The following is a 14,496-nucleotide window of genomic DNA, read 5'->3' as shown; positions in this document are numbered from 1 at the left end:
AACAAGAATACAGCATTTTTTTAAAATCTACTGGTCTTTTATTTGAAACAGAAATGACAAAGTGGGAAGGCGTGTGGTAAAGATCAACAGGTCGGGACTTGAACCTGTGGTGGCAGCGTCGATGACTGAGGCCTCCCTCCATCATGCGCTCCATCTCTGCGCCACATTCACCGTGTTATGAACTTTGTCAACATGAACAGAAAATGGCCCAAAACTTTTTCCAAAATGTTCCATTTATTTTATTTCAATGCCAATAAAAACTGACAGGGCAAGATCAGTCCTGCACATGGCATAATAAATCAGACAAGTTTTAGACTCACACCACAAATGACCAACATTCATTCACATTGTGCATCATTTCTAAGGCAACATGGAGGACCAAGCAAGCCTTTTTTTTGTTTTACTTAAATCCTGTGGCTGGTGGTTGAAGCATTTGCCATTTTTAAATTTTTTTTTTTGCAGCAACATCGGTATGTTTCCTTCCTTCAGCTTGGTTAAAGGCAAAATGTCACTGAGTTTGACACACACAAAAACACACAACAGTTAGAAATCACGCCTCTGACATGGAGGCTGCCGTTAATCCTCCGAGTCTTCTGATCCTGTTCAACTGGATCGATCAGTAAACCCTTCATTGACTAATTCAGCCGTCTTAAATTAACTTTCACACCAAATCAAAACACTTTTTTTCCACCATCAAAACAATAAATAAAACACAAAACAATCCAGTGTAAACATGATATATTCTTTTTTTTTTTATCTCTTAACTGTTTTCCTAGCCAGCAAACTGATCTGAGTAGAACTGAGATGATCCAAGAAAACTGGATGTGTACAAATACCAAAGTAGAAAACAAACTTCTTATAGTACAGTGCATACAAGAGCATTTGGGGAAAACATCTTGTACAGGGTCTCAAATCACCACATTTAAACAGGAGGTGGTTAAATTTTGGGATATATGCTTCGGTGTCAACTTGGCTCAGATGAAAGACGAGAGAAAGAGAAAAGAGAAAAAATGGAGAGGATGGATGAGAGTGGAAAACAAACAGGGAGGAAAATGGGGTTTTCTTTCCACTTTATTCCCTGTCCTAATAATTTAGTCACATTTTTCCATCGACAAATCCATTCTTTAATTTATTGACTCATACAGCCACTGACTGACCATATATTCATCCATTATTTGATCCATCCATCCATTCGTTCACTGATTAACCAGGCATCCTTCCATGGTTTCATATTTTACAGCCTGATCTCTGTTGAAACATCTGCAGTAATTTCATTATGACATTTTGTATTTATTAATGCTTTTAAACAAATTAATTGAGAAGTCTGGAAATTTGACATGAAAAACCCCAATAGAAACCAAAAGTATTTAAAGGTAATAAAATAAACATATTTTCACGTCAGATGCTCGTTTGTCTTCTGTAAACTGGTCTGACCCACAAACAAAACAAAACAAACAAAAAGTCACTGAATTAATCATTTCCCTTCCTATATTAATTAATTATAAACTCTTTTCTTGCAGAACTACAACACAAAGTAATTCATGACTGTGTTCATGAATGTTCCATCTGATTCAGGTTCCTTTGTTTGCCATCGTTACATTAAAAGAAAAAACCTTTATGGCACAAAAAAATGAGATTATGGCAAAAATAAGAGGAATGTTACGATGGCACTAACTCGACTAAATCATTCCGGCTTATTTAACGTTGATCTGTTCTCCTCTTGAGACAAACTAACAGCCAACCAGCCTTGGTTTAGTAAACATACACAGTGGAGAATCTGAGACTTTTTGGACAGAAGCCAGGACGCATATATCCCAGCATTCCACCTGGAGTTGGCATAAACGTGCCACTCTCATAGACCTGAGGGGCGTTTGCAGGTGGGCTTCCTGCAGCGTCAATCAGCTGGCGGTCAGCTCCTCGCCGGGCTCAGCAGCTTCAGCGACCGGCACGTTGTAATGGCGGTCGTCCTCCGTGACGAGGCACACGGACGGCCAGTCGTCCAGGTGGTCGTCCGGGTAGAAGGTGACGAACTCCTCCGTGTTGGCCTTGTACAGTCTGTAAACCTGAATGGTGTGCTGCAGGGCGTAGCCGAGCAGGAACATCTCCACCTGCACAGAAAGAACAAAAACAAATCACTTCACAGCTCCAAAAGAAGTTGGAGACGAATCAAACAGCAGCGTGTTTAATAAGCTGCGCAAGCACACAGTAATTAGAGGGTGGAAAATGGTATTGTGGAGGGCGTAGCTGGAAAAGCTTTCATTAATGTGTTGCAAATAATTATATTCTCAACAACTAAAAACACAACTCAAGCACTGGCATGTTTCACTGAACACAGTTTATGAAAAACCCTCCTCCTGTTCCAACACACATCCATAAACGCTGCTTTTGTTTGCAGTGTAGGTTTTATTCAAATGTATTCAAAAGTCTCAGGATCTCTTTATTTGTTGCTCAGCACACAAACCGAGAGCGCGGAGTGTGTTTGCTGTACCTGCTCCAGCCCGGCGCTGAGGCCCACATGCCTGAGGTGGTTGGAGAGGAAGGAGCGCGGGCAGTCGGACGAGTCCCGCGCGAACAGCAGCCAGCAGAAGAGAGGGACGTCTTGACCGGCCTGCATGCGGCCGTGCAGCTCCGCCGCTCTGCCCAGCATCAGCAGCTTCAGCGCCTCCAGCATCCCCAGCTCCTCCTCCTCGCCCTGGAACAGCCGCTCGCAGAGCTGCTGCCGCTCCGCAGAGCCGGGGCGCTCAGCAGCCGCCTGCCACTGGACAGGAATCAGGAATTTACTTTGAGAGCAAATGTTTTCTTTGCTTCTCTATATACAGTATCTAAAAATTATCTTTATTTACTATATTTAAAAGTAAAGAAAAAAAGAAACACTTTATTTTAGTTTTTTTAAATCTCCTATAAATCAATTTTTTACCTCTAAAATGAAACAAAGTTACCCATATTTCAATTTTATATACAATGCATATAAATTTATATTTTAAAAATATTGAAACTTTATTTTTTTCATTAATTTAACCCCATTCACTTGCTTAATTACATATTTTTGCTCCAAATAAAACACATTTAAAATTATTTATCTATTAAAATAGACAAACTTGATTATGTTACTCATTCATTTTTTGTTTTACATTAAACAAAAAATGTCAAACAATTTTGCATTTGTTTTACAAATGTAAGATTGTACATTTTACATTAATTATGCTTACACATATTTTTTATGTATGAAAATGTAAACATATTTTTTATGTATAAATTCTTTAAATATTAATGTCATCATCGACAACAATAATCATTATTGTATTTCTACTCATTTAAAATGATTTATTCCCTTATTTAGATTTCAAAATAAATGACTAAACATTTTTCTGATTGATTTACATAATTTTTAACCTTCATTTAAAGTTTAAGTAAAAGCTGATTTTGGTATCAAAGTAAATAGAAAATGAAATTTATTACAACTTGATGATTGTTGATAATTAGCAAATCATTTTACTTACAAAGTAATTTCAGAAATTAAAAAAAATACTAAGTGATTCACAAGAGTAAAAGAAATTATTTTTAAAAAACTACTAATTAGCTAAATAATGCTTAATAGTTGATTAAAACAAATCAGTAAATCAAAATAAAATCATAAATGTGGGAACTATGTTTCTACAGCTGAATTAAATGATGTGAAGGTTTAATATTAACTGGTTACTGAGTGCCAGTAACTAGCAGGAGTCTGGTTTCAGTAGTGGTAGTTTATCCAGGTCATCTACCCTGTGGGGGCTGCACCACTAGAATAGATTAGTCTAAGACTCTGAAGCAGGACCAGCTTCACTGGATTCATTCCAGGTTTCTGACCTCATCCCGCCCACACTGAGCTGCTGTGACTCCAAGGAATTTACTGCAACGCTTTCGGCGCATTGATTTACGTGAAGGTCATCCTGACCTCAAAAATCTCACTAAGCAGGTGAAACAAACAATAACTCATCTCACCACATACAGGGCCACACTCAAACACACAAAAGTGCACACACGCCTCCAAATTGCTCATAGGCTGGTAGCTGGGAGACAAAGGAAAGCTTGGAAGTTTTCCACAATGGCAATTTAATTGCAAACTGTATGATCTAGGCTCTCAAAATGATAAGGAGGAGAAGGAAAAGGCACAACTAGTTGCTCATGAAGTTGCAAGTCGCATATAAAAAAAATGCAATAATTGAAACTGATGGCAGAGGCGCAGAAATGTCCACGTTTCAATTTTACAGTTTGTAGCAAAACACCGTGCTAATACAGATGCAACATTTTGGTGGGGAGGTTCAGAAAGAAGTAGTGAAATACCGATTTGGAAAATGCAAAGAACATCATGATTTCCTCCTCACTAAAAGCAGGTGTCCCAAATTTGCCGCAATCCGAAAGCAGTTATGGAGCCGCTTATTTTACTGCCTTCATGAAAAACTGTCTCAGAAACACTTCAAAAAGACTACAAGTTGTAAAGTTTTTTAATAACTGAGGTCTGACCCAATTAAAATACCTTGAAGAGATGAAAAATAACTAAAATACAAATTAAAGCCGCAAGCGGCGTTGGAGGCCCTCGCAGCGAAGCACGCTTCTAGCCTTGTGGCAACCGCGGCGTTCCAGCAACGCCACGCTCTCGCCACCGCCGACGCTCTCGCACAGTTCCCACACCTGTCCCCCAGGCGACACGTATCGAAGTCTTAATCAGCACTCCCTGACGACTCACAAGCGCAGTCGAATTGAATTGCAATTTCAAGCTATTGGGCTCTTGGGAGGCTAACAAAGGTTAATCCTAACAAGTTTACTGCAAATAAGATGAGGCATGTATGATTTGGAGCAGTCTTTCTTCCAACAGAAAGAAAGACTGCTCTAACTACTCCACCAGCTCCTTCCAACAGACGACTTCCTGTTGGAAGGGGGCGGGTCTAAAGTGATGTCCCCAATAGACCATTTGAATGTGATGAGCTCTGGTCTGTGATGATACAAATGAAGTTTGATGCAGCCGGGAGCTTAAATGGGGAAGTTATTCCACCTTGATGTTTCATGGCAAATGGTCAGATTTGAGGCTTTGCCACACCCACATGCTTTGATGTACGAAAATTCCTTTGATAACTTTTGACCTTCAATGCCTTGAGACTGTGCTGACTGAGTTTGAAGCCTGGATCTCGAAAGCTGTAGGACGAGTTCGCTCAATACGACATCAATAAGAAACACAAAATGGTGGCTTTGATTCAAAATGGCCGACTTCCTCTTGGGTTTGGACCATGGCTCCAAGAGACTTTTTTGTTGGTCCTGACAAAATACACATGTGTACCAAGTTTCATAACTCTTGGTTAAAGCATGGCTTGGGGCTGATGTTTTAAAAATATTTGAGGCTTGGCCATACCCACATGCTTTGACATAGGAAAATTCCTTTGATAACTTTTGACCTTCAATGCCTCAAGACTGTGCTGACTGAGATTGAAGCCTGGATCTGGAAAGCCGTAAGACGAGTTCGCTCAGATACGACGTCAATAAAATAGACAAAATGGCGGCTTTGATCTAAAATGGCCGAATTCCTGTTGGGTTTAGGCCATGGCTCCAAGAGACTTTTTTGTTGGTCCTGACAACATACACATGTGTACCAAGTTTCATAATTCTGAGTTAAAGCATGGCAAATGGTGACATTAGAATTTAATAAGTAATGCAGCCCTTTTTTTCCTTTTACATACAACTGAGTGCAAATAAGAACAAATATGGGAACATTTGTCTTTAACCTGCAGTTTGACTCAGTTTCTTTAGTTCTGCAAGTTTATTCAAGAAATGTAGAGAACAAGAACAGTTGAATCTTTGCTCCTGTCTTCTATCATCAGTTACTGATTTGGCCGCCATATTAAGTTCCTAGACGTGTCAGATCCTTAGCTTCAATCAACAATATTTCATTTAGTGAAGCACATTGTGTTCACTTTTCCCACTTAGATAAGCTAAACTATTCCATAACAACAGAGAAGTGACTTTGAGACTACCTTCAGGAGTTACCATCCTTTAAGAAATACCTTAAGAAGCAGTTCCCTTTAATGTAAGGCAGTAATCAAATCAAGCTGTGTAGATAATAACTAACACCCTGGAGTCGATGGTGGACTTGAAAAGCTCAGGGGTTTACTGGTGTATTTTCTGAGCTGATTTGCAGTCAGTACCGTTTTCCGGAGCAGCTCCATGTAGCCCTTCAGCCGCTCAGTGGGATCTCCAGCGCCGTCTCCCGGTGCATGCTGGCCAGGAAATCGCCACTGACTGATCAGCCCTTCCTGCGCCTTGAGTTGTTTTGGCAGCTGTAAACCAAAACAAACAAAAAAAAAACACAGAAAGTTAAAATGGCCAACTGTCAGTGCCTCAAAATGTTTGTAAAAATATTTTGGTTTTAAATCCAGGAAAAGTGAAAATCTGCCAGTGGAACGAGACATCGTAACATTTCACTTTGATCACTTTTTTAATAAAAAATTATAAAGAATTACTTAAATCAAGCTCATATTTCTTGCTGGAAAGTTACTTTTGAGTTAGTCCACTTGAAATAAAGCAAAACTAAGATATTTGCATTAGAATTCTACACCAGAAATACTTGGTATAATTTTGTATTTTTGCAGTGCATCACAAAGCCCTGTTCTCATTACTGCAGGAAATGTGAGTACATCTGAAAAAGTGTGAGTGAGGAAAACAAGTGACAAAAGAATGGGCCAAACTTCCAGCAAACTGTTGTGAGACGCTACTGGACAGATACAAAGAAAACTTTTGATCCAAGCCGGAGTTTACAGGGCTGTTCTCCTAAATAATAAGGAAACATAACCTTCTAAATTTAAAAAATATTTTAAAAATGTTTAAAAATGTGAACCTTTACCATTAGAACTGTGTCGTCTTGCAGCCACTGAGGTACCTGGACGCTCTGAGACAGCACCTGGAACAAGGTGGCTCTCAGGGCGCAGTAGTTGTCCCCTCTGACTCTCCTCAGGTGGCTGAACTTGGCAGACATCTCTTTGTACCCCTGCAGAAAACCACAGGAAGAAGCTCAGACATTGACAGACGAAACCCATACATCTACAATGTGAAACGCTACTTCCAAAGCCACCAACTTTTCTGATGAGAGCGCTTTTGGCAGTGTTTCCTTTCCATTCCCTCTCGCTGTAAGACAGTATATCCACAGCCGGAGACAAACTGCAACTGTCCTGAACCTTTAAACCTGGGAGCAGACCACATTTCAGGTCAAAAATGTTAAGCGGGGATATTATTTAGATATTTCTGCATCAATTTGAGGATATAAAGGCAGAGCAGAAACTGAGAACATTTACTTTCTGAGTCAGATGTTTGCCGTGGTTTGTGACTCATTGCAGACAGTTCCTCTTCTCCGCGGTACAAGTCTTCCTCGCTAAAGGGAAACAAGTATTTAGTCATTTTTATGGTTTATTACAGCAAAAGTGAAACAATAAATATATAGTTGGAGTTGTTTCCAACACTGGTGGAAGGAAGGTTTTCTCTCTGCAGCCGGCACTGTAGAGTACACGGAGTATTAACTAAATGCCATAAAAAAACATAACCGAAATAACCACTAAGGTTCCACTCCTGTAAGAAATTAGTGACATAAGTGTTGAGAAGCAAAATATTTAAAATAATATATATACATATAACTAGCTCATTTTATTTTCATCATCTTTCACTTTTTCTGAGCTCAAGCGAGAAACAACATTGCAACCTGCTCTCGGCGCCACTGCTTTCACAACGCCTCGTATTCTCGAACTATTCCACATTTTCTCTTATTTCAACCAATAACCTCATTGTATTTTATCTTACCAACACAAAATAGTGAGCAACTCTTTATATGTCTCCTAATCAGGCCTGAAACTTACAATTATTTTAGAAAGAAATTGTTCTGAAGATTAATCAGATATTAAAAAAAGATTTTTCATTCAACCACTTAAGCTTATCTTATACTATATTTTAAAAAAACAAATGATTAAGTTAATTTTTAAACTAAAAGATCAAACATTTTATTGCCTAAATGCAGTAACAAAACGTTCCTTTATGTATGATTGATTATTTGTAGAAAAAAAATACAGCTACAGCTAAAAATAAAAAAGCACTTAGCTCTTCCCTTCCTGTCTGACTTATCAACAGTCCTGATCTGTTGATTATTTTTTGGATTAACCGACTAATAATTGGATAGCAAAAGGTACTTAATAGGAGAATTGTTTTGACAGAATTTGAATCACGTGAAGCCAAAACTATGCCAATATGTGTTTTCTTCAGCAGGGACAGGGAAGCTGCTCAAAGTTAATCTGAAGAAGGATGAAGCTAAATGCAGGTGAAAACCTGGCAAAATGTTGAGACATGATTCAGAGCCAAGTGTTATAACGTCCCAGTCAAAGTTTAGACCTAAATCCAATTAGGAATCTATGGGAAGACTTGGATATCAGTATTACTGCTCACAGATGCAATCCATCCGATCTGACTGAGCTTCAGTTATTTATGAGGAGGAAATGAAACTCAGTAGGAAAAGCTGAAGACCGACCGCAGCTGTAATTACCAAAAACTAAAATCCTCACAGTATTGACCCAGAGGGGTAGAATACAAGATTCAGAATTCTTTGTGTTGGTTTATAAAACACACTGAAGTCTGAGGTTGTAACGGGACAATCTGAATACTTTTTGCAAGACAGGAACTGAACCCTGAATCCATTTGAGACCCAAAACAATTTTCACAGACCTGTCATCCAGACCATCTTCCTCTTCTGCATTGGGCTCAACGTCGGCCTGTACATCTGAGGTTCCAAGCTGCTCCTGGATAGCAGGCTGTTTCTCAACCTGAGGATCCTCCGTCTGGGTTAAACCATCCTCCACCTTGTCCTGTTTCTTTTCTTCATCCTTCTTCTCCTCTTCAGGAACATTTTCTCCAGTTTTCTCCTCCTTTTCCTCTGCAGGTCTCAAACCCTCAGGGTCTCTGTTTTCTTCCTGATTTGACTTTAAGCTGCAGAGAGAATCCACATTCATATTCTCTGTATGTTATGTACTGCTCTTTAATCAAAAATTGAAGCAATATAAAGCAGCATGCATGCAGTTTTCCTGCAAATGCTGCAAGAAAAAGATGTTAGGCAGTCTTGGTTTCTTGCTCCCCCTAGTGGCCAGGAGAATTAATAAAAAAAAACACAAATGTTTCTGTAAACATGTCTCCTGTTTTCATTCAACAAAGCGTGAACCTGCTGACCTGTCCTTGGCCTCTGCTGCAGATGCGGCCTCTGGCGTCGTGTTTGAGCCGACAGAGTCCAGATTCTCCTGAGTTGGGCCGACTCCTGTGGGCTCCGATCCAGACGCAGGAGGCTGAGGGATAACATGGCTTTTTGGGTCCACAGAATCGACGTTGCACTCCACAGAACTGCATGCAGAAAGACAAACATTTGTGCTGAATGACTAAACATCAGGTGAACTTAATCTACTTATAGATATGATTGAGGCCATTAATCAGTAAAGCAGCGGTGAACTTGGGACAGGAAAAAGCAAATATTATGCAATGAAAGAACTGGAAAACTATGTAATTACTGTAAGTACATATATAGATGTTTATTTCAGCTCTCACATGGAATCAGTTCTTTATTCTCGCAGCAGTTTACTTAAAATTTAAATATAATAGCATATTAATCCAAATATATCCTCCCACAGATAAAAAAATATTAGTTTCTGAAGAACATTCAACTCTGGAACTGGAAAATATTTATAATATCCAAAATAAACAAACAAAACAACTGAAACAGCAATAATTGAAATGGTATATGAAGACACAAGAACCAAAATTGCATTTCAAAAAATATTAATCATGCAGCTTAGACAGGGAAAACAGGCAAAGGTGCCACTTTGGACTTTTGTTAAAAAGAAAATGCTTCAAACATTTGTTGCATGGAGCAAAAATACTGGCTCTTCAGCGATATTAAAGGGTAGCATCTCTAACAATTGTTGTTCAAATAGAAATTAATTTATTATGCGATTAATTGAATTATTGACGTTTTCTTTACACTTCACTTTTGTAACATAATATCTGAAAGCTCAGTGTGAGCTAAACAGAAGAAATCAGATCCAGTTACTGACTCAATCCTGTTTACAAGGTTTAAAATACAAACATCAACTAAATGATGTTTCCATGTTGACCTACCACCTGGGGGCGTCCGTGTTTGTCTCCTGGCTGACCGCAGAGATGGACACCTCCTGAGCGCTTGGCCCTGACAACGCCTCATTATTTTGTGTGAAGTCCTCTGACGGTTTGGCCTCGGCACGGATGGCAGCATCTCCTCCGGAACCAGCGTGAGAACCGCTCGCCGTATTGTCCTCTGTTGGCGTGTTTGTCTCAGGAGGGGAGAGGTTTTCTGGAAGGGCAGATTCGGGTTTTGGTGAGACAAGATCCGAGACGTTCTCCTGCCCTGCGGTTAGACTTTGTTTTTCTGTTTTCGGCTCTTTGGCGGCAGCCAAAACTTCCTGGGCGTCAGGTGCAGAGATGTTTTTCTGCGTCTGATTTAAAGTGCGTTGATCTGCAGCGGAATCTTTCTGTTCCTCACATTGCGCACCGGCAGTACTGTCTTTGCTTGGCGAAGTGTTTGCCTCCTGAAGGTTTTTATTTTGTAAATGTCCATTTCCCTGAGTGGCGCCGGATTCTCTGTGACTGTTCTGGCAGTTCGGTGGATCCTCCTTAGTTTCCTCAACACTGCAAGACATAACACAGAATGAGCAAAGCCACAGAACACAACAACACCCCTGAAACCTTCAGAAAAGCACAAATAAATGAGCAGCATGAGAGAAAGGTCTGAGGATTCTCCCTACACTGGAGGTGGAGAGGAAGCAGGAAACCTTTGATCACTGCAGCCACTTTTTAATTATCATCTCTTGACATTTGTCACCAATTCATGAAATGACGCGACTGTTTCTTGTTAACAAACCCTTAAAGGACAGATGGAAGTTCCCCCAGCCCTGTTTGCGGCCTCTAACTGGAGTTAAAAGTTATTTGTTGATGCAACCCATCCCACGGATACCACAAGGGGAAATTTGCCTGGTTCCCCTGAAGTTGGTCAAATCTGAAATCTCTTGCTTTCATAACCAAGTTCTCTCTGCTCCCAGACCAGCCATATTTTATAGATTTATTCACTAAGAATTCACTAAGCAAACAAAACAGAAGTGAGAAGAAGCTGAATCTCACCTTGTGTCTTCGTCGTTTTCTGGACCACAAGCACCAGCACCTGAGGTCTTTGAGTCGTCTTTCAGCAAACCGCTTCGTTCCTCCATGCTGCCGCAGGGAAGTTCAGGTCCAAAACAACAACAGTTCCCCATCTGCTCGGGGGGCAGGCAGACCCGGAGTTTTAGGAGTCCATGGCAGGGGGTTCAGGATCTCAGGAAGAAACCATGGTGCTGCTTAGTGAATGTAGAGACACCTACAGGCAAAACATGAAGCATCAGTGACAGGAAAATGAGATGGATCAATTCATGCATCACAACGCTGCTCTAATTCAGAAGTTTCAGATTATTTAACGTGCAAGGATGCATGTTTTAGATGCATCTTCTTCAGGCCATATGAGTCACATGACTGGATTACTTCCTCAGCACCCGACAGGAACCTGTTACTGACAAGTTAGGTCAGGTGTTGCAGAAAGGAAACACCTAAAGCATGCAGGACAGAATGGTTCTTGAGAAACACTGATATGAAGCATTATTTTTAGATATAAACTCACTTTAAAACACACCCAGCTGTGTGTGACTCAGCCGCTCTTGATGCTGCCAAGATTCTTCTCAAGTCAAGTTTATTTGTATAGTTCATTTCAGCAGTTCAACGTGCTTTACACCATAAACATAATCCATCCATCCATTTTCTGTTCACCCTTTGTCCCTAATGGGGTCAGGAGGGTTGCTGGTGCCTATCTCCAGCTACGTTCCGGGCGAGAGGCGGGGTTCACCCTGGACAGGTCGCCAGTCTGTGGCAGGGCAACACAGAGACATACAGGACAAACAACCATGCACACACACACTCACACCTAGGGAGAATTTAGAGAGACCAATTAACCTGACAGTCATGTTTTTGGACTGCGGGAGGAAGCCGGAGAACCCGGAGAGAACCCACGCATGCACAGGGAGAACATGCAAACTCCATGCAGAAAGACCCCTGGGAATCGAACCCAGGACCTTCTTGCTGCAAGGCAACAGTGCTACCAACTGCGCCACTGTGCAGCCCCATAAACATAATACAGGAACCAATTATGAAACAAGCAATAAACATTACATTTCGACACATGCCTTCATCATGAAGATATTAAACAAGAAGTGTCCCAGGATTGAACCTTGGGGTACTCCACATGCAACTTCTGTCTGCACAAATTAAAAGTTACCTACTGACACAAAGACGTCCCTGTTCTTTACGTTTATTTCCAGATAAACTACGGAGCATTGCTGTTATCGAAATCACACAACACAAAAGCAGCTTGAACAACCAAAATAGCATTTCTATGCGTATTTGCAAAACTAATCTTATCAGATTTGCTGACATTTGCCCACACAGTCATATCCTTGAGCCTTTAGAAACCACATTTGCATTAAAAATCTTGTCAATATTCTTCTCTATTGACGTCTATTTATTCAAAGTGATTATTACAATCCCAGTTTAAGACACAAAAGCGATGTACCACCTATAGCTGGATGAGACAACTCGAATCAGTCAAAAAAAAATACCTCAGATTCTTGTTTATGTTCACGAATTAAGAAGAACACCTGATAAAGCTACGATTCCTCGTTAATATCAACCCAAGGAAGTAGCATGAATAGTCACAAGCAAGACAAACTTAACAGCAACTACCTGTGTAGTAAAACTACAGTAATTATAGGTGAACTTACCTTGTTTTTGTTCAACTGGAGATAAACTCCAAACCCTCAAAATCATGAAGCTCCAGTTCTTGTTTCACTTTTACTGAGCGGAGTTAGCCAGCTAGCTGCTGTGAACTTAAAACACAAACACGAGTGACAGCAGCTCATTTAAAGCGCAGCTGCCACAGTGGGTAGTTCTCCTTTCCTGCGTGTCACCGTCCGTCAACACGGAACATTTCTGAAAACATCCGTATTCCCCGTATTTTGAACGGAACATCTGCTCACGATGATCCCTAGCTTAGCCGGAGCAGCAGGTCATGGCTCTTGTGATGCGCCGCTCGCGACGAGCCGAATCTTTGTTCCGGCTCGTTGAACTGAACGATTTGATAGGTATGGATTTGTCCCTTACCGTTTTAGTTTCTGCTTTTGGTAGCTTCCTTTTATGTGTCATCGGGGTAGAGTATCTACCATCCTCTCACTGTATCATGAGCAATTTCCACTACATTCACGAACGTTTTCTAAAGCACACTGTATTACAAATATTGTTTGTTTAGCACAAATTTAGTGTTCAACACATCAGGTCCTTTATTCTGTTCTGATAAGAAATCTTTCATTTGTTTATTCCACCATAAACCTCATTTATTGTATGCGGTGTCCAGAAGAAAAACATTAACGGGTAACATTACAAATGAATTAGTTCAAACATTTTTTGCTTCTTTTTAATGTGAGATGAAAATCAAATGTGTAAAAAAACTTACCACCTTTCACGGTGGAAGTATGTTAAAGTAGCTCTGATTTGTTCTTTTTGTAAACTTTTGTTTATTTTTATTTTATTTTTTATTTGGTTAAAGTGTTGCATGTTTTAACTATTATTCCCTCCGGTTTTGGATGCTGTGCAGATTAAAGTAGTTTTGCTCTTTCTCTTTTACGTTTTGACTATCATTTTGATGCATAATTGTCTCAAAATCTTAAATAATACACGAACTATAACCCCAAACCTCAGAAGAGTTGAAAATGAGGCTTCATGGATGCAGAGAAAACTCTCTTCCATTAATCATAATGGGCAAGGATCATATAATTCCCTCTGCCTGGATTTCTAACTAAACGACCAGAAGATATTTGTGTTTTACATATGTGTATTCAGAGATGCTAAATAAATAACAAAAGCAGTTTTAGTTTTGAAAACTACAAAGGCGTGGGATCCAGAATTTCTAGCTCTTTTGATTAATCCCGGCCAGATACTTCGGATCCAAGCAAAGAGCCGGAATTCCCATCACTACACTGCTCGGTTAGAGCGCATGACGTCATAGTCGTGTACGCCGACAATTTTGCTGCAACCAAGCAGCTTTTAGAAAACCCGCCTGCTCACAGCTGCATGTTTGTTCATCTGTTAATATTAAATAAAATAAAAAAACAGGAAGACAGTAATAATAATATATATGCAACGAAATATTTTTATATAATTTTTGTATTTTTATTTTATAAAAATATTTATAAAAAATCAGGATGGATTGAAAAAAATAAAACAATCCTCTCAGTGCTGCCTGCTTTGTCCAGATGACAGTAAATTTGATGAAGCAGGTGCATGATAGCATATTTTGCAACTTTATAGCTAAAGTTTAGATAGAGAACACAGCAAACA

General features: G+C 39.9%; 1 protein-coding gene across 2 annotated transcripts; it reads right to left on the bottom strand.

The window, feature by feature from the left end:
- Positions 1-215: 215 nt before the first annotated feature.
- LOC116711632 (enolase-phosphatase E1) lies at positions 216-13,199 on the bottom strand. 2 transcript variants are annotated; one of them, XM_032551019.1, is made up of 11 exons: positions 12,885-13,199; positions 11,203-11,434; positions 10,168-10,713; positions 9,229-9,396; positions 8,731-8,991; positions 7,320-7,396; positions 7,104-7,210; positions 6,872-7,015; positions 6,177-6,308; positions 2,489-2,758; positions 216-2,108 (listed from the first exon to the last, which is right to left on the bottom strand). In XM_032551019.1, the coding sequence occupies exons 2-11, from the start codon at positions 11,331-11,333 to the stop codon at positions 1,899-1,901; spliced, it is 2,046 nt and encodes a 681-aa protein (XP_032406910.1). In that variant the 5' UTR covers positions 11,334-11,434; positions 12,885-13,199; the 3' UTR covers positions 216-1,898. The 2 variants fall into 2 exon arrangements, with proteins under 2 accessions (XP_032406910.1, XP_032406911.1); XM_032551020.1 differs by lacking the exon at positions 12,885-13,199 and adding an exon at positions 11,732-11,846.
- Positions 13,200-14,496: the final 1,297 nt, after the last annotated feature.

This window comes from Xiphophorus hellerii, chromosome 21 (assembly GCF_003331165.1).
Source record: "Xiphophorus hellerii strain 12219 chromosome 21, Xiphophorus_hellerii-4.1, whole genome shotgun sequence".
NCBI lineage: Eukaryota > Metazoa > Chordata > Actinopteri > Cyprinodontiformes > Poeciliidae > Xiphophorus > Xiphophorus hellerii.
Note: the sequence above shows the minus strand (reverse complement) of the source record. Positions and strands in the feature narration are given on the sequence as shown.